Source organism: Bipolaris zeicola (assembly GCF_000523435.1).
Source record: "Bipolaris zeicola 26-R-13 unplaced genomic scaffold scaffold_1, whole genome shotgun sequence".
Lineage (NCBI taxonomy): Eukaryota > Fungi > Ascomycota > Dothideomycetes > Pleosporales > Pleosporaceae > Bipolaris > Bipolaris zeicola.
Window position 1 is genome coordinate 318,862 of NW_006912050.1, and position 24,500 is coordinate 343,361.

The following is a 24,500-nucleotide window of genomic DNA, read 5'->3' on the forward strand; positions in this document are numbered from 1 at the left end:
GTTCCGCGCTGGCGTCAGTGAAGCTGGGAGCTCCACCCTCAGCTAAGCATCAACACCACCAACCCTCGCTCACCACTGCCAACCTCCATTGCCACCAATCCTCGCTCCGCACCTTCCTCTCTATCCGCAGAAATTACAAGAGCGACCATCATGGCGGACAGCATGGAAGGCGTCGTTACGGCGGGCGAGACGCCCAAAATCGAGAACGTGGAGCAGAAGGCCATTGCTGGTAAGTCGCCCAATCTGCACCCTACAGTATGCATTTTACCTCAAAATGCCCTTGTGTTGGCTGCATGACGGCATGGTCGGTCCGCAAGATGTGTACCAACCATATGATTGCCACCGAGAGTGCGGCCTGCAAGTACCTGGTCCAGAGTGCTGATCCAACGACTGTAGATATCCGCAGCAACTTTGTCCTTCTCGAGCGCGCCGTGGCCCAGTTCGATACCCGCTTCACTCTGCGCGCTCTCCGCTCAATATCTTCTCTCCGCAAGAGGCTCACCGACCGCGTACTATGTTCCGTCGTCATCTTGACATACTCGCCCAACAACGCCACAGCCCGGACTTTCATCGAGTACATCGGCATGGACGGCGAGGCGATACAGAGCGTCGTATCTCAGTATAAGGAGGAGGTACAACTCAACAAAAACAGCACCAAGGAGCCATTGCCCGAGGTAGACGTCTACATAGCCATCTTGATACAGGTATGTTCGTTATGGGTACAGGGCGGACAGCGACTGACGGGAATAGGTATATCTCTACGACCAGAAGGAGTTTGAAGAGGGCGCAGAGTTCTCCGAGAAGCTGGTAGACAAGATCCGAGAACTGAACAGACGGACACTTGACTCGCTCGCGGCAAAGGCCTATTTCTACTTCTCACTCTTCCACGAGGAGATGGACCCCAAGCCCCCATCCAAGCAATCGGCCGTTATCACTATCCGTGGAAAACTGCTTGCTGCTCTCCGAAGCGCTGTTCTCCGAAAAGACCCCGATACCCAAGCCTCTGTCACTACGCTGTTGCTCCGAAACTACCTCTCGACCGCCGACATCACACAAGCCGATTTGCTTGTGGCGCAGACACAATTCCCAGCCAATGCTCCCAATAACCAGGTTGCGAGATACCTGTACTACCTTGGCCGCATAAGGGCTATCCAGCTGTCCTACACCGAGGCACACGAGCACTTGACCAGCGCGACTCGCAAGTCGCCATCTGCGCACTGCGCAACTGGCTTCTATCAGGCTTCTATGAAGCTTCTTTGCGTTGTCGAGCTATTGATGGGTGACATTCCCGAGCGCGATGTCTTTAGCCAGCCCCGCTTGGAGCGTGCCATGGAGCCCTACTTCCGTCTGGTCCAGGCTGTCCGTGTGGGTGACTTGCAGGGCTTCTTGAAGGTGGTTCAACAATCTTCATCCGTCTTCCACCGTGATGGCACTTACACGCTTATTCTTCGTCTGCGACAAAACGTCATCAAGACGGGCATCCGTATGCTGTCGCTTTCCTACTCGCGCATTTCGCTCCGCGACATCTGCATCCGCCTTGGTCTCGAGAGTGAAGAGTCAGCCGAGTACATTGTCGCAAAGGCTATTCGCGATGGAGTGATTGAGGCGTCAATTGACCACGAGAAGGGTTTTATGCAGACAAAGGTGGCTGGAGACATCTACGCAACCCGTGAGCCCGGCGAGGCGTTCCATGAACGTATTCGCGCGTGCCTGACTTTGCATGACGAGTGCGTCAAGGCAATGCGCTACCCAATGAACCAACACCGCCTAGAACTTAAAAACGCACAGGAGGCGCGCGAGAGGGAACGCGAGTTGGCCAAGGAGATTCAGGACGGAGACATTGATGAGGATGATGCGGCTGGTGACTTTGAGGGCTTGTAAGCGGGGTCTGACAGTCGAGCGTGTACGATAGCCATGTGCGGAACTGGTATTAGGAAGCGCTTGCAGAGACGAGATAGATCAACATGTTAATGATGCATGAATAGAACAGACTTGAGACGACGCAAGGCTCGCAAAAGTGCCTGTATCCCACTATGCAGAAGCATGTGACAAAAGGCAAGCGTGCCAAACCAAAAGGACATCCATGCCGCACATCGATGCATGTGCTAGCCAGTTGCAGCAAGACGCCGTTTCGTGAATTAGTAGCCCCCGCAACCAGCTCAAGACCCAACGCGTTGCTGCCCCACTGCCCGTCCTCCCTCACGTCACGACTTGACCAGATTGCCAATGCTCTCTTGGGAACTACACCATGCTTGATTGGGGCAGCCATGTAAGTCCTATCTCGTCAATTTCACATACGCCAATGCATAAGACAGACACCTTAATTGTTCTGACATCAACATCAGGATTGACGTACCCCGGCGTCTGCGGCGCGCCATCTTACTGAACGACCTCTCGCTGGTCAAGCGCATCATTCGTAACAACCCCAACTACATCCGCAACCCAGACTTTGACGATCGTTCAAACACCTCGCTGCACCTTGCCGCAAAGAATGGCTTCACAACCATTGCCGAGTTCCTCGTCGATGCCGGTCATGAAGATGGCATGATCAGTCGCAACAATGACTGGGAGACGCCACTAATGCTCGCCGCCATGGCCGGCAAAGAAGAATGCGGCGTCTACCTCGCCAAGCGATTCCCCGAATGCGTGGGCTGGAAGAACAAGGCGGGCTTGGATGCGCTGATGCTTGCGTGCAAGTCAGGGTCTGGCACCTTGCACTTGATTCCCACGTTGATCATGCACGGCACGAATATACTGTCTGCATGTGATAACCAGGGCAATACGGCGCTGCATCATGCCTCTGCAGCCGGCGAGCTGAAGGCATTGAGAATGTTGCTGCAGTACGGTGCGAATCCGGTTGCCAGCAATAGTTATAGCTGGACGCCGGTACACTACAGTGCAACGAGCGCAGCAGAAGCGTATTTCAAGACGCTGATTATCGAGTTTGAGAAGAAGAAGGCTGAGGGGAAGCGGCTGAATGCTGAGAGGGAACGTCAGCGTTCGGCGGGTGTGCGGCTGGTTACAGATCCGGAGGGGTTGAATGGTGCAAAAGAAGCGAATGCGAATTCCAGACCTGATGGTGCTGGTCATCGTAGGAGCGGCAGTAGACAGAGAGCAAGAGACGATGCGGCCATTGCGGGGCTGCCCGCTCCCGGTATGGAATGGAGTCCCGTAGAGAAGCGGAGGGCTATGACGCCGACTGAAGGCCGTGGCTGGGCTTTTTCTGCTGATGGTATTCGTCCGAGAGCTGATACTGGGGAGTCTATTTAGGGTGTACGAGGCTTGTGTATTCTATGTTTGGGTATGGGGAGCTTAGGTGTTTCTTGTACTACTATGACTGTTCAGACGGGGAACCATGACACGCTTCGTCTAAGGGTTTTGTTAGAATACGAATCCCACAGATGTCCTGCTAGAACAGGAGTCGTGTGGAATTGAATCAGTATTCCAAGCATGGAGTGTTTGTTTGGTACAGTCTTTGTCGTGTGGGATGGACAGTATGTGTGTTTGAACAGACGTCCAGATGCTACAGCAAGGCTTGAGGTTTATATATTGATCAGTTTTTCACCTTACGGCAATGTCAACTGGGATTTGTGAAGAGGAATTGCCGGCCTTTTGTTGGCTTAATCCAAATTGCATACATGAGAAAAGTATCAATAACGCCATTTACCATGCTATATCCCATGCAGCTCACTGAGCCTTTTCCGCCCTTCCCTTATCCTTCTGCAGCCCATTTCGTCCATTTAGTTATTCCCAGCCCCCAATTCCAATCATCGACATGGAAAAAATCGTCAAAGAAAGTCCAACCATGATAACACCAACAGCAAGAAAAGTCATCATAAAGAACATTGCTCAAAACCCTCCAATGCCTTCATCTCCACTATCCTCTTCTTCTCTTTGTTCCATCTTCCCCTTCTCACTCCCATCCCCACGATCCTCCCCTTTACTCAGCACACCACCCAATCCAACAGCCACCTGCCCATCCTCCTCCCCATCTTCATAATACCCCCACTCAAACCCAATATCCTCCAACGCATGCGGCGCCTCTCTATCCTCGACTTTGCATTTCACCTCTCTTAGCCCTACCGCTAATATCGACTCATCCTCTAGCTGCTTTGAGGATTTAGAGTGGATGTCTGATGCGGAGTCTACGCGGCGCACGGAGGTTGAGGATGCGGTAGAAGAAGAGGGCTTCTGCGTGGTTTCCAGGGCGGTGACGAGGTAGATTGGTTTACGTTGGAGGGTTGTTTTGCGGAGGAAGGAGAGGGTTTGCGGGGAGTGGGCGAGGTGGGAGAGGAATGTGGTGGGGTTTGTGAGGGTTCTGAGGGTTGTTTTTTGGGCGATTGGGACACTGTTGATTTCATCGTGGGCGATTGACGGTGTGTGAGATAGGGAGTTGTTGGAGAGAGGGTCGGTGATGAGTTGGCCCAGTGTGAGGGATGTTGGTGGGAGGGGAGCTGGGAGGCGGAGTAGAGATGCCATGGTTATTGTTGTTGTTTTGAAATTATCGTACGATGTGAATATGAGATTCGAATGTGAGTCTCCAAGGCAGATTGAGAGGTTGAGTACAGTACTCTAAGGCGGCTTGAAAAAGGTGGGTTATTTATCACTAATGCTTCGTCTTTATAAATATATTTCAATTCGACTTCAAGATTCAACGTAGATCCGTGCACTGCAAACTTGGATCATATTCTTCACTCAGCACAGACACTAGAGCACGAGAATCCCTACTTATGCATCCACTCGGCAGTCGATCAGCATGCACATGCTTGACGTTGCGTGACGACGAGCGGTCGCTGCCTCGCTTGTCGTCGGGCGGACGGCGAATGCTCGGCTGAACGCGAGAAGGAACCGGTAGCGATGACGATTTGTATGTCTAAACTGCCCCGCATTATGAAATCGATTACCCCATCGGTAACAAAGGACCACGTGCGCTGTTATTTGGACGTGTCTGAGTGGTGGTCTGATGGAGATCGGCTGACTTGTTCCTGAGACGCATGACATCCGAGGCTAGCCTGTGTACCACAACGGAAAAGCTCGGAGCCGCAATGGGAGTCGCAATCGCATGTGCTGCAGATGGTATGTTGTATGACAGAATAAATGAAAAATGCGAGGGGAGAAACACCGCATGTACATATATGTGTACGAGTGTGGCAAGATTGATCTCGTGAGTGGTTTTATCTTGAAGCGAAATATCATGGAATTCGACGATGGAAAGAGGAGAAACGACGATATTGGCGGTGAATCCCCGCACTGTTCCCAAGAAATGCCAATGGCTTATCGAATGAGATATCGGCAGTTGGAACAATCTTAAATGCCTCGAGCATGCTACAAGCTGTCATATCTAGTACTGCCGATGCTAGCTTTCGTCCAGAGATAGATCGCTCAAGTCGTCGTTGCTGGGATGGCGCTGGCGTATTCGGAATTCTCTGCAAGAATTATCCAGATGAGAAGTTTTCCATACGGTAGGGATGTTGTGCACATCTCGACTATTTTTGCAACAAAGTAGTGCTCTAGCAGGCGGAGAACTTATCCTGCATTGTCTTATTGGTCGATTCTCACATGTAAGCAATATGGGCTGACTAAGGTACAGCGTGGCGTTTGTGGCTGGTGGCTGGGCAGACGCAATCGGCGACAAAGACGCGCTTCACATGTGACGTTTAACGTTTCCATCGAACTGTGTCGCCATTGCAGTTTTCACACCATTTCCAGACACAGTAGCGACCGTCGCTTCGTTTGAAAAGAGATGGCAGGAGTCGAGATAGGCCTCTCCGCCAGGTCAAAGGCCTATAGTCTCTTTTGCCCTCGGCAGTGGGCGGGTAGCTAACACTGCCACACAACGACATGAGCAAGGTGCCGCAGGCATGACGACTCGACTCGGCTCTCGAGCCATGATTGCAGCCCACGCAAACATCCACCACCAATAACAACATGGCAGAGCCAGCACCCAATGCAGCGAGCAGCCAGCCTCGGCGCCAAAATGCCCTCGCCGAGATCCAATTCGCCTCTATCATCGACGGTGACCTCACTCCTTCCGAGGATGAGACGCCAGAGGAGAGGGCCTTGGAACTCGAGACAGTGCAGTCGGCCATAGGCGTCAGCATCGGCAGACAGCAGACGCGTCTCACCTCTCCAAAGACACCGGCTGCGGAAAAGGCTGCGGCTCTCGACGCGACCGAAGATGGGGCCTTCTTCGACGGCTGGCAGGAGGCTACCGAAACGTCTCCAGAACGGAAAACACCGGCATTGCCTGCACGCATACCAGAGTCACCGACGGTGACATCCAAGCATACCGAGAAACCCGACCTCAAGCCAGCGTCCGCCCAGACGGCAAGGAATGCCGACCGTGGACAACAATCGGATCCGTCAACGCGCCTTCCCTCACCATGGCGCGCCGGCCCAAAGACATTTCAGAAGGAGAAGCAGGGCGATCATCGCGCTATGCTGCGCCAGCACCTGCATAGTGGACGAAGGCGAGCGTCCTCGGGAAGTTCAATGGGCGAGGCTGTGCGCAAATACATAAACTTTAATATACCAGCCTCGCTTACCAAGTCTTACAAAGACATGCATTTTTCGCTACCGAGTCTGTCATCTTCATCAGTGGACACTGCCCTAAAGCAATCTAGTAAGAGGAGACGGGATACGTTTGCCAACCCACCACGACCTCAAAACATACCACAACACGACGGTGCTCGTCAGTCCGCAGCTGACGACTCTAGAGATGAGCCGAGCAATTTTTCAAGTGCTTCTCAGCGGTCCAATACTGCTCCAGTACCACAGCGTGAATTTAGCGACAGCAGCTCATCAACTCTTTCTCCAACAAGTCAAACACCAGTCGAACGGCCGGCGCCCAGGCTGCGTCGGTCCAACTCCGAAGGGTCTCTGCTCTTGTATCGGACAAGATCTCTTGCGTCATCCCTGGGCGACGACTCGCGCTTTGAAAGTGTACATGAACAGGTTAATAGCAGGCTCAAGGCCCTGAAAGACAGTTGGCAAGACTCGAACTTCAAGCTTCCGAGTCCCTCGCTGCACAACTTCAACCTGAGTTCAAGTACCGAGTTGTTCAGAAACCGTAATTTCAGCAATGTGTCCAAGGCACGTGACACCGAGGAAAGACCTGCGTCTCGAGCGGGCATTCGTGGAAGTGCATCTGGACCAACACCACGCAGTGATTCCTTAAAACCGAAGCGATCTTCACTCCGCCCTGGAGATGCAGAGAATGAAATGCATCCGTACTTCACTCAGGCTCTTCAAGAAATAGAGGGAGATCTGGTGATACTGGGAGGCTATCGTGGCTCTGTTTTGCGGTCAGCGGAACCTCCCCATCGGCAGTTGTGGGTGCCGATCAAGGTTGGACTGAATCTACGAAAAGTAGATCTTGAGGTCCCTCTTGATCCAGATGCTGATGAGAAGATGCATGAGACTATTATTCCTAGTGGTATGCTGACCCACATTGGCCCGGTTGATATTGCAAAACGCCTTTTCAAGCGATTGAGGGCGAGCGATAACGCTAAAGAGGGGAAGCTGAGAATACACAACTACGGGTACGATTGGAGACTATCGCCGCATTTTCTCAGTAGGCAGATGATTAAGTTTCTTGAAACACTGCCTTGTAATCAGCCGGGAGTGCCTCCAGAGAAGCGGGGCGCTACAATGATTGCACACTCACTAGGTGGTCTAATCACCCGCCATGTGATCAATCAGCGTCCGGACCTTGTTGCTGGAGTCGTATACGCTGGAGTACCTCAGCGATGTGTCAACATTCTCGGCCCCTTCCGGAACGGGGACGACGTACTCTTATCTTCCCGTGTACTGACCGCTCAAGTAAACTTCAGTATCCGCACGTCCTATGCACTACTGCCCCTTGACGGAAAATGTTTCATCAACAAACATACCAAAGAGGAATATCCCGTCGATTTCTTTGACGTAAACACCTGGAAGGAATGCCGCCTATCCCCTTGCATAGCAGCACCCCTGCCGCGTCCCGAGCCCCCCAAAGATAGCACCTTCAGCGTCAGTGGCCTCATGAACGCCGTCTCAAACGTCCTCCCCACCTTTCCTCCCCGCAAAAACAGCTCCGCAAAAGACACTTCCGACGTAGCCCGCAACGCCGCAAACGCCGTCACAGAAGGCAGTGCCGAGCAAGCCGGCATGGGCCCGCAAATGGGCCACAACCAGGCCACCGAAACTTCCAAGGAACCCAACCCTGCAACCCACGTTACGATCCCGTACAATAAGGCTGTTGAGTACCTAACTCGCACCCTTGCGGAAGTCAAGAAGTTCAAGCAAGAACTCGACCACCGACCTGAACACACGGCCGCAAACCGATATCCCCCCATCGCCCTAATTTACGGGAAATCCATCCCCACGGTTTACGGCGCGAAGGTGGAAAGCAGAGAAGCTATCAAGCGCGCGGATGTGTATGATGAACTTGCGTTTGCAAGTGGAGATGGCGTTGTGTTGGCTCGCGCGGCTATGGTACCTTCTGGGTACAGTGTTGTGAAGGGGGGCGTGGTGTCGAGCGACCGCGGCCATGTTACGCTTTTGGGTGATTTGGAGGCTGTGGGGAAGTGTTTGCATGCTGTTGTTCAGGCGAGGAAGAAGGGGGTGGGGTTGGGGGAGAAGGCGCGGTGAGGAGAAGGGGGTTGTGGTCTGGGAAGAAAGGATATTTATATATCTATCAACTAGATTATTAAGTAATTGGATGTATTTAGTATCGAGAGACGGATTGAGAGATGCCGTGTGATGTTGCTTCGAGTTGGGTGGTGGTGATGTCGGACTGTGATGGTTATGTGTCGTTGGTGGTCTTCGGGATAGGATGTCTGATACGTTTACATACTCTGTTATATCCCTTGCGTTTTTTCTAATCTGTTTTAATTCACATAATACATCCCGAATAACTTTGAAAACGTTCAGCGTGATTTAATCCTTCACAGTTTCCATGTCACGAGTGTGATGGCCTTTCCCTAAATGGCATTGCTCCATACATCGTAAGCATAAATCGCATCGTGCACGTTGTTTTCTTTTGTTTTTTGAGAGGGAGAGAGGGAGAGGGAGAGGGAGGGAGGGAGAACGCAAGGGACTATGTTGGATTGCGAACTGGATTGCGAACTGGAGACCGTGTGTGTGTGTACTTGTAAAGGTCTACATGTATGTATCGGAGTCCAGTATCTGACTCCATGTTCAGCAAAGTCTTTGACATTGTCGAGAATGCACAAGCTGGCAAGATGGTGTTTCTTTGATGTCGTGTAAGAAATGTATTTTCTGGGGAGGGATTGGCAAAGTGATGATGTGTGCAACTCCGAACTGTAGCCAGTGAAGCATGATTATGTGTAGGTTGGCTAAGTGTTTGGACGGTTGTTGGAGAAGGAAGGTGTTTAATATTTGTTTATCAGGGATGCTTGAGAAAGGTGCACTATCTTTTTCTTTTATTCATGATATTTTATGATAAAATTCAGTTTGAAAGTCAAAGACCGTTGGGAAAGGGGTGGATTGAGTGTGTGGCAAAATTATTGATTCAACTCCTAGCAGAACGGGGTTTACGCTGGGATAGAAGTGAAGATCTTATGTGCACTGAGGCATGTATAGACGTTCTTTAAGTAACAGTGGTTGTGAATTATATATTCGTGGTCATCGTTGTCTTGCTCTGTGAACATATGTTGATTGGACATGCAGAGACTTGCTGAAATATTTTGCGGGAACACATATGCATAGAATCCTGGTGGTTGGCCAACTGATTTGAGCATGAAAGAACATAGATGAACTCCGAAGATGCGCATAAAACCTGGGAGATTGTAGAGGCAGTGGAAGTCAACACCACATTGCTGAAACGCATGAAGTGGCCATCAGTATCATACTGTCTCAGCATAAACAAGACGATCTCAAAAGGAACTCTTCCTTGCATTCCATGTCCAACAAAGAAACAGAAACCTGAGCTCGTTGAAATGGACGGAGAGCGAGGAATCCGACACCGAGCAAGTTGACCAGAGATCATCCCACGGGATCCAGTCGTGGAGTCTTGAACAGGCTGTTTAGTTCCTGTGGCGAGTCCGTTGACGTACCTGGGACTGTGCGCTTCGCTTTCCCCATGCCGACTGAATCATTGCGCAAGAACAATCTGCGTCTAAGAGTTGCATGTGAACTTGAACGTCTACCCCGGGCCCATTGATAGTGACGGGGCATGGATGTTGACTAAGAACACTGAGGTGGGCTTGACTTCGCTACTGATGGTCGTCCTTGCGACGAATTTGTCCGTGCGAAGAATTTGTCCGGATTTTACTAGAGCTGGGTCTCGTCACCCCTATTCTGGTGAGCGTGGCTGTTCCGCGGAGCATATATGTAGGCCCTCTCCAAGGGATTCGTCGACGCCGCCATGGTGTCATTAGTGCAGCAGTCTCCCCAGCTGGCACGGGCTGCCGTAGCAGACACGGGTGCCCGTGGGCATCAGCACAGGAAACGTTCGGGCCGGATTTAACGGTGCAAGTGAATTGATGTTGTCAGGCGGAGGCGCTTACGAGGAAGATCACAATTGAGCCGGCGGCATCAATGTCGATGTTGAGGGATTGACGCCAGCTTATCTCGGTTAGCGCGCTTGGCGCTTGTTCGGTAACGGTACCCAGGTAACTGCACTAGGCTGTCCAACATCAGACGTTGCTAGAATCTTTGATCGCATCGCCAATCGCTCAACATACTCGATCCAGAATACGGACTCCGATAGAGATCGATTTCGACTTATTGTAGCTTGCTGCAGCGAAGCGAAATTTCAAGTTTAGTCTCATCACCATGTTGGCTCCACAAGTCGTGCGTAGTTGGATGCAGGCATGGTCACGGCGCGCTAACCACAATGATTGGCTGTACAAGGAATGACCCGCAGCGGCAGGGCTGAGAGATTGTTCTGTGTGGAGTCCTACAAAGCTTCCATGGCTCTAAATGGTAACTGAACTCTACTAACAAGGTGAGAGTTTGTTGCATCCGCTTTTTTCGAGAAAGCTGATGACTCGCTTGCTCCAGTAGAGGCTCTTGGACATCCATCTCCCGCATTCCCTTCATCCGACAAACTATCATTGCTGGTTAAGCTGTGGAGTTGACATGTGAAGCTGATACGTTTAATTCAAGTCAAGGCCCTGCATAGTATGCAAACACGCTAGGCCGTACGCTAGGTGTACCCAAACCTCCTTTATTCAACACCTAAATAGCAAGCATCTAGTTGCTCACTACTGTCATGGCGACGGTTGATTGAGTTGCCTCACACTCCAACCGTGCCGAGAGCATGAGGCCACAAGCGGGTCAAGTCACTTCGCTACCATGGCAGAGGATACTGCAAAGCACGACAAGGTACCAGCCTGTATACTTGTCTCCTCCGCGGTCACGTAGCCCAATCATTTCGATAAACCTCCACTCTCTACAATGGTGCGACTTTCACTGTAAGATAGACTGATTTTCGTCCGGGAAAAGGTCCCAAGCAGCTGGTATCGATAGTGTGTGTGTGTGTGTGTGTGGAGACTTAACACGGATATACTGCCACTTGGAAGAATATGTTTGCTAGCATACTCACAGAACCATGGCATATAGCCTAGTTAGTCATTCCCACTAGCGGCTCCGGATTTAATTTTTCCTAAAATCCATCAACACAGCTTGCTCGAAATCAGACGATTGGCACATACTCTCCTCCACTATTCGGCTTTGCTGCCGCGGCATCACGCCTTCTTCAGCTCGGCTCAAGCCGACATTCTATCGAATACACCCGTGTCCAAAAACGAGACTTTCACGAGAATGGAAAATGGTTATGCTTTTTACTCAGAGATATGATAATACTACTTAGTTGGCACCGTTTGAAATATGGTGCGTTAGTTGCATTTGGCAGTGGTTTGTTAACTACACATAACCAGTGCGGTAATCATGTACATCTTGCATCCAGGCTAGACAAACACGAATAAGGCCCCCCTCCCATGGATTTGCTTGTTCTTGATACACGGTGGAGTAGTCGTGCCTCATTGATTCCAATAACACTCATACCGAGTCCACGAGACGTTGATCATTTCCGCATCTGGATTCATTCTGCTCCGACGATGGATTTTCCAAACTGTGCCACACTGTAGCCTTCGTCGTGCCTCATCTCCAATAATTTTATGCGCAATTGTAACACGTTTAGCCGTTCCAGAATCACAGTGAGAGACGCGCATCCATCCTACACATATATCATCATGGTGGTCTATATCACCACCACCACCACCACCACCATTACAATTGCATGCCCATTGAAGCACAGCAACTAAAGTTTCGACTGGACAGCCTTCAGAGGGATGAGCGTCTTGGTTAATTGGTTGAGCAATGACTGGTAGGCTAGAACACGGAGGCTCCGCGGCAGTTATGTTCGTTGAACCGGTTCTTGAATTTACCGACTTTCTGGCGGAGTGATGGCATCTCTGAAAATGACGGTGACTGAAGAACCCATGGCCGTATATGCCGCCTGCCTGCACAAATAGAGCGTAATACTGGCTTTGTTATACTGCGCCTGTCGTCTGATGGAGCTCAGCAACCAACATCAAACAGCCTGCAATATTGCGTAAATAGTAGGAGTGGCTGTAGTATAGGCCTTTGAAACGGGTCGACCGCAGCCGCATCAAAGACCTTGGGTTGAGCACGGCCGATAATGGATACCCTCCACTACGATGCGCCGACGATGGTAGGACCCCTGTGTCGGCTGTCAGCAAGCAGCCGCTAGAGACTTCGTTCCCAATCCGATCGTCTGCTTGCATCATTTGCATTATCAGTGTACTATCAACGGCTAGTTGGATACAGATGTGCTGAGTATGTTTTTGGCTTATGCCATTCTTGTCACCCATAAAATGTAGCCTTGGCGCCAACTTGGCAGGTTGAACGACCGCCTCACAGGGCCGACGATGGAGCATACTCTGCGAAGCAACAATGTACGTACCGACTCAAGAATCGAGACCCTGGTGAACCGATCACCACAAGCCACGCTGGAAGTTCCCTTCAGCCACCTGCTAAGGGCATCAAACCATGCAGGTATATTCCCCGCGATTTTCACTCTGGGCGGTCGCTAGGCGTTAAGCCATGGAGAAGACAAGTGTAGCATTCATGCTATGGAAAGCCTTAGTGCGCAGGTGGGTGGCTAGTGGCAAGGGTATTCGCACGCCACTAGCACGCCCGCCACTTGACAAATTCAGGCTGGCCCACAGTTCGAGTCTTTGAACTACGCCGCAAAGTAGCGTGACACCCATGTCATTTTGGGCTATCCGCTGGCCGCCAGCGACCAAGGCTGTGTGCGCTGCAAAGGTGGCATGCGGAGATTGTACGGCCCAGGTCTAGCAAAAAGCATACTCCTGGGCGCGTGTCGTATGGACCGATCTCCAGCAATCTCTCGACTGAGGGGTTACTATGCTCTCCTCCGAGGAGCTTGAGGCGTGGTTGTGGTCTAGCTATTGTATCAGATCTATAACATAGATGGTTCCGTCTGCTTGTGCAACAATCTAATTCAGATCTCAGATTCTCCAAGTCTCTCACACCAGTGTTGTGCTGTCGTTGTCCATTGTTCTTTGATCTGTGCTACGACTAAAAAGCGTAACTGCACCGGTAGGATTGCATGTGGATCCTTCACCAAGACGTTGGCGCTAACTGCATATAAGACCTGCATCATCCGTCATGGAGCAACGCGTCCCAACTTATACTTCGAGCCCATATCAGTACATGGAGAACTACCCCGAATCCTACGAGGCGCCAATCAGCAATACAAACGAACCGATGACTTCTCAACTCCACACTGGATCGTTCCATGAACGACCATCTTTCCACAACTTTGAGCGCGATACATTAGTACATCGATCAATGGGTACTCCAATGGAATTCATGGATCTCTTGACACTTGATGCACCTTGTGGTAGTCCACAGTCAACAAGCTCTACCATAAGTCACCCTGAGAGCGTGTCTTCACCGCCTTACACCGGCCTCCCAACTTACGACACCCTCGAACCAGCTTTCCACCACGTCCAAAACAATTCAATCAACCATTCGGTTATCTCGAATGATTCTGAGTCTCTCTGGCCATCTACCTATCCTGAGGTTACCTCCTGGGACTCACGAACTTATGTTCTGCCCTATCACGAAATCCCCAGCTACGAACAGCGCTCCTACCAACTGATGCCGACCATTTTGCCTGAACCAAAAGTCTCTGCACCCACACCCTACCTGTCATACCCTATGCCACAGCAGGGTTCCCTGGATCCTGCTGGGAACTCTGGAGCTTTCGATCTCTCAGGTTTCAACAACAACGGCGATGAAAGCGATGACCTGAGCGATTCCGATAGCGATGTGTCGTGGCAGGGCGAACCCTCTTCACCCAGGGGCTCGAAAAGGGGGTCTTCCAGAAGGGCTCAGCCCAGATCCAATGTCTACAGGCTTGAAGGATGGTCCACCAACACGTGTACCTTCCACACAACAACCGATCGTAGGCATCAGTGTGGAGAATTGATTGGACCCAAAAAAGACACACCTTGCCCTAAGAAATTCCAACGACCAGAGCATCTTCGTCGTCACATCAGAAGTGTTCATGGCATTGGCCTCGTCAAAATTTACAGATGCAAGGTTCCTGACTGCTTTGCGCGCTTCCCAAGGAGTGACAACTTCCGCTCGCATTATCTCACACATTTGAGGGTTGGAAAGAGAAAGGGCAACAACAGGAAGATGAAATTCCAGGAACTCAAGGGGATCCTTGGTCCCAAGGAGAAAGACCTGATAAGATGGATCAAGAAGAACCACAAGCAAACCTAAGCTCAGCCCTGGATCGGTGTCGTCTGGTCTACGGCACTCGACCGTATGTCGATGTGACTCATTTCTGGGTTGTCTTTCTGATCTTTTGACGTTACTGGTGTTGGGGATGCAAGTGATTACCATGCTTCGGCATACTTTGTGTCATTTTATCGCGCTTCTCCTCCTGTTGTTTATAGATTTTCTTGGTGTGCAAACCCCCTTAAACAACAACAATGAAAATTGAAGAATACCCACATCTCAAATCCCAAGAATCTTAATTTGCGCGCTTCTCATGCAAGACATATCTCAGAGATCCCCAAGGGGTTCTGCGGTCCATGTCGTCCCTGTCTTCGGCTCCAGATTGCACTAAATTCACCACTGGCATTTCCCGCATGAGCCGATGAACACGTGAGATGTGACAGTGCTCCCCTCAATCGACGTACGGAGACCCCTTGATCGAAATCGGTATGATCAAGATCGCTAACAATGACGCTTCTCACACATGCTCGTGGCTAACGTCAGCCAAAGCCAGGTCCAATTTGACTACACGCTAATGCACATGGCTGACCTCGATGGAACCTGGATAGAAGGCATTGACACTGGTCAGAAGACGCAAGCCAGCCAATCCTCTCTTTTTGTCGAAAAAAAATGGGGCCCACTAGTAGATGGATTGCCATCAGCCACAGAACCAGGATGTGGCGAGCTGCAGGTGCCTCTCTGAGGGATAACTTCCGGTTCGCTAGAGTTTGACCAGTTGGCGTTAGAGTTGCCAGGCGGATGGTAAGTGGTCACTGCGTGGGAGACAAGGTCCTCCTTGTAAGGGCTTAGATATTGTCTATACTCGAAGCGGTAACCGGAAAGGAATTCAAATGCATGTGCACTGGCCGTTTTCCAAGGATGTAAGTCTGACGACGTTGGGCTCCGTCTCAGATGCAAGCGTCAGTGTCATACGACCCAAGATTCGTGATGCGATCTGGTACAAGTCTGCCCCACACCAGGTTAATGGGCCCATACTCACTGTGCTTTTGCTATCCTCCTGTACAGGAACCATGGAATAATTCTGGGCGAGCAAGTATCCATTTGCATTTGTACTTGTATTTTACAAATATCGATCCAGCAAAAGGTCCCACGGAGCCATCACGGGAATAACAACAAAACGACAGTGGTGGATATACAAGGTGCCTACTATCTTGCGCCTCCGGATCTGTAGGCCGTTGTTGTGGACCTCTGGAAAGTCGTCACATTCTCTACGCGCGCCGCAGCGCTTGCATGAGCCAACCAACAGTGGCACAGTAAGCCATTACCTGGCACGGCATCCTTTCCAGCTTAGCATGTGGGGGGATTGGCCGCATTCCCAAGCAATACTTCAATTACAAGCAAAAGATGGATTCACATGGATTGCTCCCCTGCTATGCTTATAGAATGCCGTCTTTTTAGGATATGCTTGCAATATTCACAATACGGAATACGGTCTACCTGCTACAGCTTCGTCAGCTTCGCAACGGCCTGGCCAGTGCCAACTAAAGATCATGTGCTTGGTAACCGTAGTAGGCACTGAATGCGAGCGCGTAAATATGTGGGTACCTCATTGAGTTAGTGAGGCGAAAGTGATTAGGATGCTGTTCTAGCCTGCAATCCACTATACCTTCACCGGTAGACTACCCTCTCAGTTAAGCTGTACCCAGATTTCTTTGTTCGGATATCATACCTCGGACGAATTCGTCCAAGAAAAAATATCCTGTCTTTAGAATTGCAGGGGCCAAAGAGGCGTCGCCCAAATACACGGTGACAGCAAAGCAATCCCACAGATACCCAAGAAGAGACCAACAACACGTAGATCATCGTTATGCAGAGCAGCTTCGCCTCAAAAGTCCCAGCCTCTGAGCGGCCACATGCAGCGTCAAAGGCGCATGCAGCAATGCCCAACTCCCTAACTCAAAGCGATCTGATCACATTCCTGCGGCTGTACATCAACGTCCGATCCACTTCTCCGCATGTACATTAGTCCCTCCATGGTTGATGTCAGCTTCACGTGGCAATTGGCCGACAAAGTACCGCCCCGGGCTTGGTTTTTTGTAAGGCCAAATGCTCGAGTCGAAGCAGGTACCGGGCGTTGGTCGGTGAGACGGCTCGTAGTAGTAAGTAGTAACCCTAGAAGCCAAACCATCCACCCATTCTACACCTAGTAGTACGAATGCTCAAAGACATCACAATGCCAAATGATCATATGGATACCACACACATACACACACACATCCAGCCTAAACCTGAGGCCATACACTAGACACGAAACATGCATGAATGCGCTGTGCATCCAAAAGTTGAACTGACCAAATCAACACCATCAAAACCACATACACCAACTCACCGCGACCACAACTCAGAACCACCGAATCGAGATACTCACAGCGCACACCTCTAACCCCCACACCAACAACCCCAAACGCAGATCCTCACCACGCCAGAACAAAAAGAACAAAAATTCCCGTCCATCCACTAACCTCCTGATCTACCACCCCCATCATCTCCTCTGACCACACGCACACCGCAACACGCCCAACAGCCGCGCGCAAATCATTCTTCCGCGGGAACCAATACACACGGCGCATACGGCGCAAGTGTCATGCATGCACTTTAACATACTGTGCTACACACGTTTTATTCCCTACGACGCCGCAAGTGGGGGAGGGGGGGGGGGCCACACACCCACACACATGAGGCTTATCCTGCACGCCCTACAGATGTCGCACAAAGCCCTTGAACAAGCGCGGTGCATAAAGGATGGTAGATTGTAAGAGAGAAGAAAAAAACGGTCGGGAAGGGGGGGAAAGAGGGATGGAGATTGGTTGGCTTTGCATTGGAGGGGGCCGAAGATGGGTGCTCCTTCGTTTGTGCGTGCGTGCGTGTGGTAGCATGGAAGGCTAGGTGAAGGGCTTCTATGTAAGGGATGGCGTGGTTTGGGGCTAGTGTGGGTGTATAGACCGCCCTCTCTTCTTTTTTTTTACGCTTGCAGATTACGGGATGGGGATCTGGTGGGTGGTGAAATGAAGGAGAGGATGTGGTGATCCTGGATTTTGGGGGTGTGTGATCAAGAAGGTATAGTAGTACCAATACTCGTAAGTTTTCTTTTTCTCTTTCGCCTCGGGAGCTGAGAGGATTCATTGTTTGAGGCTGCGCCGTATGCGGGTCCCGGGGTAAATGCATGCCGGCGTGTATGTACTTCGCCTCCACATTCCAGTGTCGTTTTGTTAGCAATTTTACTACAGTACTTCGATGGTGGAGGCTGACAACACCTAATATTCTGGCTGCAACTGCAGGGTTTGCATGCAGTGATGTCTCCGGGGCGACATCCGCGTTCTAGTGCACCCGCTGCTATGGCGTGAGCTGCGGCTCATGAAGGTCTCCCACGCGTGGTATGTCATTGACGTGCCGCCATCTGGCATGCAGGTAGCGGCTAACGAGTTGCTTGAGCGCCGACTTCGATTCGATTTGCTTCCTTGGACGGGATTTGGAAACTTCGACTCTTGCTCGGTTCCAATGTGCTGGATACGCAATATCTGTCAGTGATGAAAGGCACTTTGGAATCGAGACTCGCGTACATGCAATAGATGAAGCATGACAGATGATGATAACATTGTGGTATGACGCACGAGTTAGGAGGCGGTGAATCACGAAGAATATGTCATGCATGGTGAGCAATCGGGCTGTGACTTGAGATGCTCCCAGGAAACGGGCAAATCTTCATCCGCAGTTTTGAAATCGTTGTCTAAAACAAATCTTGTAGGCTGAGTTTATGTTGGCTTTAAGCGCTGAGTGCAAGGAGTACCGGAAACACATACTACAACGTTCAATACCTATGTCTCATACATGTTTCTGTTGGCCGATGCTCCGTTATTGAATGTGTTTTTTTTTAAAGCGAACCGACGTCTGATTAGTACATTCTCACCAAGTCGTTCAATGAAACTATGATGTAATCTAAATGCAATGTATAAGGAACTAACCTCACTTTTGAAGTGAGCGAGGAAAAACTAATCATCGATGACGAAAATGGAGGCAAGGCTACGGTATCAAGAGACTTCAGTGTGAAGCCAGTAATCAAAAGTACTTGGCAACTTCAGCTACTCAAGCAGATATGAGCATGCTAAAATTCATATCCAAATGTCCCAACTTCTTCATCAAAGTCTCGTGTGAACATTCTCGTCTCAAAACGCACCTGTCATTGTGATAATGAGTAGCGAAAACGGTGTGGAAAAGGCATACATAGGTATCGTAACCGTTCAATGGCAGTATGACGTGTGTTACCATATGCTTCTCTTACGGATAGCAGATAAAGCATGAAAATCCACTATATCCATCGAGCCTGGCATAATGAAAAACTGAGAAGCGTGTTCTTCGTAGCCTGATATGGTGAGGGCATGCAAATGCCAGATGTCATCACCACACAATAGAGCTGACAACCGGGAAGCAAGGCGAGAAGCAAAAATCAAAAGTACCAAATGGAGGCATGAGATGTTTGGAAGAGGTCAAGGTAGAAGAACGGAAAAGGAGCTAGGTTTTACTCGAGAGGATACTTATGCAAATGTTGACTGGTTTGCTGTCACGATTTCCCAGAAAAGAAGATGAATGAGAAGTTTGAGAGATTGCTTGAAGCCTCAAATGGAATGTTTTGTATCATGAGAAAGATTATGAGGACTCTGCTGGTGTATACTGCCCCCTTTTGTAAAGCTTGTGGTATTTCCGCGTACTCACTAAGTGAAGCGCACTCGCAAATCATGCAAGGGTTGAGGGTATAAGCTTCTTCCCGACTTCCAATGCGTCACTGCAGGATCGAGATGCTAGCTGTCTGTTTTGAATAGCAGTTTTCATAGAACGAAGACGTAGACATGTTTTACTCTTTATACTATATCCTGATAACATTGGTCAACTCTAATCCTTGGGGATGAAATGTCAACTTACCACCGTCGCGGCATATTCTTGGGTCTCGAAAGTAGTCAAGTGGGTATAATTTGGCTCTCGTCACTGAATGAACAATTGGAGTCTATTGGAAAAGCCCTCTGACATACGACGTGACTACCAGCGGCCTCTGCCTCTACCCCGGTCACGCCAGTCATCCCCACCTCCACGTCCTCTCCCTCCCCTTCCAAAGCCTGACTCTCGCTCTGGTGGTGCTTCGCCTCTTCTCCATTCGCCTGATGGTACACCTCCCCCACTCAGCCTCCTGTCATCGAATCTACCGCCTCCCCCTCTTCCTCCTCTTCCATAGCCACCCCAATCGCCTCGACCGCCGAAGCCATTTTCTCTGCCCCGTCCACCATACGAGCCTGCCGGTGGCCCCCTTCCTGGTCCAGATAGTGGTGGCGGCGCGGCAGGTACGCCGCCGTCGGGCAATGGTGGGAGGATCGCACATGCGATATAATCACCAATAAGGAATTTGACGTCTGCAAGGGTTCTGTCGGGGTCGCCGTCCAGCTGCTTGAGAGCTTCCGCAACACTTCCTCCCTCACTCATTTCCATGTCAACGTCATCATTCCTTGACGGAGCGCCTACTATGACAGAGCCTATGTCTCGCGATATAAACCGGCCTGGTCCGCCTGGTCGGTTGGAGCCTTGAATGTCCGGGTATACGAGTCGGAATGCGATGCGAGATCCAGCATATGGTTGTGGTAACATTGATGGTACTGCGCTAAGGAGAAGCTGACAGAGTTCGCGCAGAGTGCAGCTTTGCCATGTGTAGATTTGGACATTTGTTGGAAGACGTGGTAATGTCGGATCGAACTCATCTAACCTTGGTTGTGTCAGTTATATGATGGCACTTTGTATCATACTAGCCACTTGCCTGTGGAATGATCCTTGCTTGAAGAAGAGGCGCAATAAGAAAGGTGTGGTTGTTTGCCGGTCAATCTTCGCTGGGGCAGCCATGTTGGAGGTCACGGCCTTGTCGCAAACTAATGACGAAAGCACCCGGTGTGATCCAATATTGTTCAATGAAGTTTTATAGCATATGCGACAAAACAGAATCACAATTCGTTATCTTGGCATGCGATGTTGGTGGAGTACAAGTGAGGGAACGCGACGCGGAGAGCTTCCACTAGCGCCATTCCTCGGCAGAATCGCGCTGCTGATCAGTGAACTTCCATGTCGCATTCTACGTTCGCTCTTTATTTGCACTCGAGATAACGCCAGACTACGAACAACACAGTCGCCAAGATGGATTTCGCAAAACTCATGTCCGCACATATCAAAAAAGGGAAGGAGACGGCGGCAACATCGGAATCAAGCGACAAAAAGTACCTCAAGCGCAGCGAAATTGAGGCCCAAAGGCAAGCGGCATATCGGGCTGAGCAGGAGGCCGCAGAGAAGGCACGACTGGAGCGACTGGAGAAGAAACGCAAAGCCGAAGAAGATGAGGCTGAGAAGGAGGCACAACGACGGGAGAAGCGGATGCGCATGGCGGAGGAAGCAAGACGGATTAGAGAAGAAGAGGAAGAGGCAGAAGAGCGGCGGAGAAGAAAGCGCTTAGGCTTGCCAGATCTACCACCAAAGAAGAAGGAAGGCGAAGGAGAGGGTACACCTGTGCCCGAAGACGAAGATATTGAAGATGAAGAGTTGATCGCAAAACTGAGAGCCCTCGACGAGCCAGCCCGAGTCTTCGGCGAGACACACAAGCAACGCCTAAAGCGATACAAGAAGCGTGTCGGCGCAGACAACCTAGCAGCAATCATGACCGACGGTCCGATCCCGACAACCCTACAACTAGTACCAGAGAAGGACATGAAGGTCAGCTTGCAGGTACCAAAGGACAAGGAGGGCCGAGAGTTCCTCTTCAGGCAACTCGCAAGTTACTTCACAATGGTACTGAAGGAATGGGACGTGACGCTTGCGCGCCGAGATGCAGAAGTCAAGGAGAGTTATCAAGGAAAGCAAGCTTACGCTGCCATGGTGCAAGCGCGCGAGAACATGCGTCCGCTGTTCAAGAAGCTGGAGAAGTTTGACCTCCCAGACAGCATCATCGAACCGGTTGTAGAGATTGTGCATGCAGCACAAGAAAGGCGATACGTGGATGCGAACGACGGATACCTACGACTCAGTATTGGCAAGGCAGCATGGCCGATTGGTGTTACGATGGTGGGTATTCACGAGAGAAGTGCACGAGAAAAGTTGCACGAGAGCGACAAGAATGCAGCACATATCATGAGTGACGAGATTACACGGAAGTACCTGCAGAGCATCAAGAGGTGTCTCAGTTTTGCGCAGACAAGATGGCCACCGACGGATCAGTTGCAGCTCATGGGTTAAAATTAGTATCTGCTTAGGTGCATGTAGATAACGAAACCACCAAATATTCCCCGTACTTCTGCATACTATAATTTTCACCATGCGCCATCTGTATTCTGAGTCTTCAAAATTTCAAACCACAGACGATGACGTACTTGGGGAATACGTGAAGCGATGCCTCCACGCGTGAGCACGTGCGGGGCAATTGGCAGAACTTGACATCGTCCAATCGTCGTGCATCTCCACTTTTACTATCAACGCTCTCTTCACCTTTCTTCTTCACCTTCAATAAGAGCTTGACGACTGGAAAATTCAAGTCAGTCTTCTCTTAAAGTGTTGTTGTCGCCATGCACGAAATCGTCACTTTACAATTCGGCACGCAAAGCAATTATCTCGGAACGCACTTTTGGAACACTCAGGCAAGTACAGAATTCCATTGGCCCATCATGTGTCAATATATTCATGTTTTTATTTGTTATGTATTCTTTCCTAGATGTGTACCGAATGTCTTATTGCAAAACTTCGCTCTCATATACCCCACCATTACTTCATTCATGCACTTCGCACCATTCATGCACAGTCTCCTTAAACTTTTGACGGAGTAGGTTTTATCCAGTTTTCTGACTTTCTAAAAGGAGTCGTACTTTACATACCCACCAGAGGATGAATCGCCCGTCAACCATGACATTCTCTTCAGGCCTGGTTTGGCTCCGGATGGCTCAGACACCTTTACTCCAAGAACCCTGATATATGATCTCAAGGGTTCTTTCGGGAGTATGCGGAAAATAAACGCACTGTACGAGGCCGAAGACGACCGAAGCATTCTGGATCAACCTGGTGTTTGGCCTTCCAAACCTATCGTTCAACGTGCGTCTGAGACCATCCCGCAATCAGCCTACCAAGAGCATCTTAACGCTGGTCTCGAACCACTTCCACTCAGCACATCCTCAGTTCGGTACTGGTCTGATTACAGTCGCGTCTACTATCATCCCAAATCCATCGTCCAGTTGTCAGAGTTTGATGTCAACGATAAGCTTATGCCTTTCGAAAACTGGGATGTTGGTATGGAACTTTTCGAGAAGCTCGAAAGAGAAGTAGACTTGGTTGATCGAGATCTTCGTCCATTTGTCGAGGAATGTGATGGAATCCAAGGGTTGCAGATTTTTACTGGCGTGGATGATGCTTGGGGTGGTTGGACTTCCGGATGGCTCGAAAGATTGAGAGACGAGTATGGAAAGATGAGCATCTGGACTTGGGGCCTTGGGGATCATGGTGCTAACAACAAAACCCCGAGGGTATGGTGGCTGATATGGGATATCTAAACATCACTGACGACATATAGGAACAACGCCTAAAGCAGATCGCCAACTCAGCTCGCTCACTCCAAGTGCTTGGCGAACAGTCCTCGGTTTACGTACCGATATCGAATACGCCAGCTAAAGTCCCAAGTTATCTAAAATATGACTCAACATCCCCGTGGCATGTAGCAGCCTTACAGGTTGTGGGAATAGAAAGCATGACGATATCCTCTCGATTACGTACTACATTGGGCGGACGAGGTACACTTCAAGACCTAGAAGACACCATCAACAGTACTGGAAAACGACGTATAGCGAAGTTTGAGATGAGCATCGCGGACCCAAATGTACTTTCAGACAAGGCTGCTGATTTAGCCGAATCCATGGCAAAGCTTGGAACAACGCGATCAAGACAGACTAGTGAAGGTGACGATGAACTAACGGAGTTTGATATTGATGTTTTCACCCGCGATTACCGGACCGCAACTGGAAAAGCAAAAAAAGAGCATGTATTTGGGAGGGCAGAGGCTTCTCGCGGAGAGTGGTCGTTACCCGATGATGGCGAGAACGATCCTCACGATAGGTTCAACAATGGACCGGCAGTGCAAAGGTATGTTCATTATTTCTTTCCGATGAACACTGCTCCCTGTTGTCATTGAATTTATTTACGCGTCTAAAGAAACGGTGCTATAATCTACATGCGCTTACAACGACTAGATATACTGCTCCTCTTCTCTTCCCCTTACTCGACAGCTTCCCCAAGTCCATGTTCGAAGTAGGATCGGGGCATACTGAGAAGCTTGCTGTTCACGCTGGGCTCACGACAAGTACTGCTGTCGCGGGACAGATAAGAACACTCGAGCCGATCATAAAGCGCATGATTAATATCGAAGAAAGAGAGGCGCTCTCTAATGGCCTTCAAGTTCTTGCAGAGGAGTACGATGAAGGCTGGGATAGTGGTTCAGATAGCGACGACGATGAATAGTCGGGTCGTATGCGTATACTTTGAACACCTTCTTTCCACAAATTTTATGCTATACACTTCTTTTCCTAAGGATAGTACTGGGTGCAGACATGAAGTACGCAGTGACAATCGCGAGTCAGTCATTACTAGGTATGTAGCGTCCCTAGTTATGCTATTCTCTGCGCATGCACTAGGAC

General features: G+C 50.1%; 10 protein-coding genes across 10 annotated transcripts; 6 read left to right on the forward strand and 4 right to left on the reverse strand.

Moving 5' to 3' along the window:
- Positions 1 to 150: 150 nt before the first annotated feature.
- COCCADRAFT_81251 (uncharacterized protein) lies at positions 151 to 1,881 on the forward strand (the record flags this gene model as incomplete). The annotated part of the gene is made up of 3 exons (XM_007708426.1): positions 151 to 229; positions 397 to 704; positions 751 to 1,881. 3 exons carry the CDS (start codon positions 151 to 153, stop codon positions 1,879 to 1,881), a joined length of 1,518 nt encoding a protein of 505 aa, XP_007706616.1.
- Positions 1,882 to 2,096: 215 nt separating this feature from the next.
- On the forward strand, positions 2,097 to 3,270 carry COCCADRAFT_31913 (uncharacterized protein; the record flags this gene model as incomplete). Its single annotated transcript, XM_007708353.1, has 2 exons — positions 2,097 to 2,269; positions 2,346 to 3,270. 2 exons carry the CDS (start codon positions 2,097 to 2,099, stop codon positions 3,268 to 3,270), a joined length of 1,098 nt encoding a protein of 365 aa, XP_007706543.1.
- Positions 3,271 to 3,849: 579 nt separating this feature from the next.
- COCCADRAFT_292 (uncharacterized protein) lies at positions 3,850 to 4,479 on the reverse strand (the record flags this gene model as incomplete). The annotated part of the gene is made up of 1 exon (XM_007708297.1): positions 3,850 to 4,479. The coding sequence occupies one exon, from the start codon at positions 4,477 to 4,479 to the stop codon at positions 3,850 to 3,852; it is 630 nt and encodes a 209-aa protein (XP_007706487.1).
- Positions 4,480 to 4,900: 421 nt separating this feature from the next.
- On the reverse strand, positions 4,901 to 5,251 carry COCCADRAFT_81446 (uncharacterized protein; the record flags this gene model as incomplete). Its single annotated transcript, XM_007708427.1, has 1 exon — positions 4,901 to 5,251. A coding segment is annotated over one exon (351 nt), but the record flags the coding sequence as incomplete, so codon positions are not given.
- Positions 5,252 to 5,928: 677 nt separating this feature from the next.
- COCCADRAFT_81052 (uncharacterized protein) lies at positions 5,929 to 8,631 on the forward strand (the record flags this gene model as incomplete). Its single annotated transcript, XM_007708428.1, has 1 exon — positions 5,929 to 8,631. The coding sequence occupies one exon, from the start codon at positions 5,929 to 5,931 to the stop codon at positions 8,629 to 8,631; it is 2,703 nt and encodes a 900-aa protein (XP_007706618.1).
- Positions 8,632 to 9,536: 905 nt separating this feature from the next.
- On the reverse strand, positions 9,537 to 10,179 carry COCCADRAFT_21612 (uncharacterized protein; the record flags this gene model as incomplete). Its single annotated transcript, XM_007708320.1, has 2 exons — positions 9,537 to 9,781; positions 10,059 to 10,179. The coding sequence occupies 2 exons, from the start codon at positions 10,177 to 10,179 to the stop codon at positions 9,537 to 9,539; spliced, it is 366 nt and encodes a 121-aa protein (XP_007706510.1).
- A 150-nt stretch (positions 10,180 to 10,329) lies between these two features.
- Positions 10,330 to 10,488, forward strand: COCCADRAFT_81392 (uncharacterized protein; the record flags this gene model as incomplete). Its single annotated transcript, XM_007708429.1, has 1 exon — positions 10,330 to 10,488. A coding segment is annotated over one exon (159 nt), but the record flags the coding sequence as incomplete, so codon positions are not given.
- A 3,174-nt stretch (positions 10,489 to 13,662) lies between these two features.
- On the forward strand, positions 13,663 to 14,787 carry COCCADRAFT_21613 (uncharacterized protein; the record flags this gene model as incomplete). The annotated part of the gene is made up of 1 exon (XM_007708321.1): positions 13,663 to 14,787. The coding sequence occupies one exon, from the start codon at positions 13,663 to 13,665 to the stop codon at positions 14,785 to 14,787; it is 1,125 nt and encodes a 374-aa protein (XP_007706511.1).
- A 5,049-nt stretch (positions 14,788 to 19,836) lies between these two features.
- Positions 19,837 to 20,685, reverse strand: COCCADRAFT_31917 (uncharacterized protein; the record flags this gene model as incomplete). Its single annotated transcript, XM_007708354.1, has 2 exons — positions 19,837 to 20,551; positions 20,603 to 20,685. 2 exons carry the CDS (start codon positions 20,683 to 20,685, stop codon positions 19,837 to 19,839), a joined length of 798 nt encoding a protein of 265 aa, XP_007706544.1.
- Positions 20,686 to 20,973: 288 nt separating this feature from the next.
- COCCADRAFT_31918 (uncharacterized protein) lies at positions 20,974 to 24,324 on the forward strand (the record flags this gene model as incomplete). Its single annotated transcript, XM_007708355.1, has 4 exons — positions 20,974 to 21,891; positions 22,677 to 23,336; positions 23,384 to 23,949; positions 24,057 to 24,324. 4 exons carry the CDS (start codon positions 20,974 to 20,976, stop codon positions 24,322 to 24,324), a joined length of 2,412 nt encoding a protein of 803 aa, XP_007706545.1.
- Between the last annotated feature and the right edge of the window lie 176 nt (positions 24,325 to 24,500).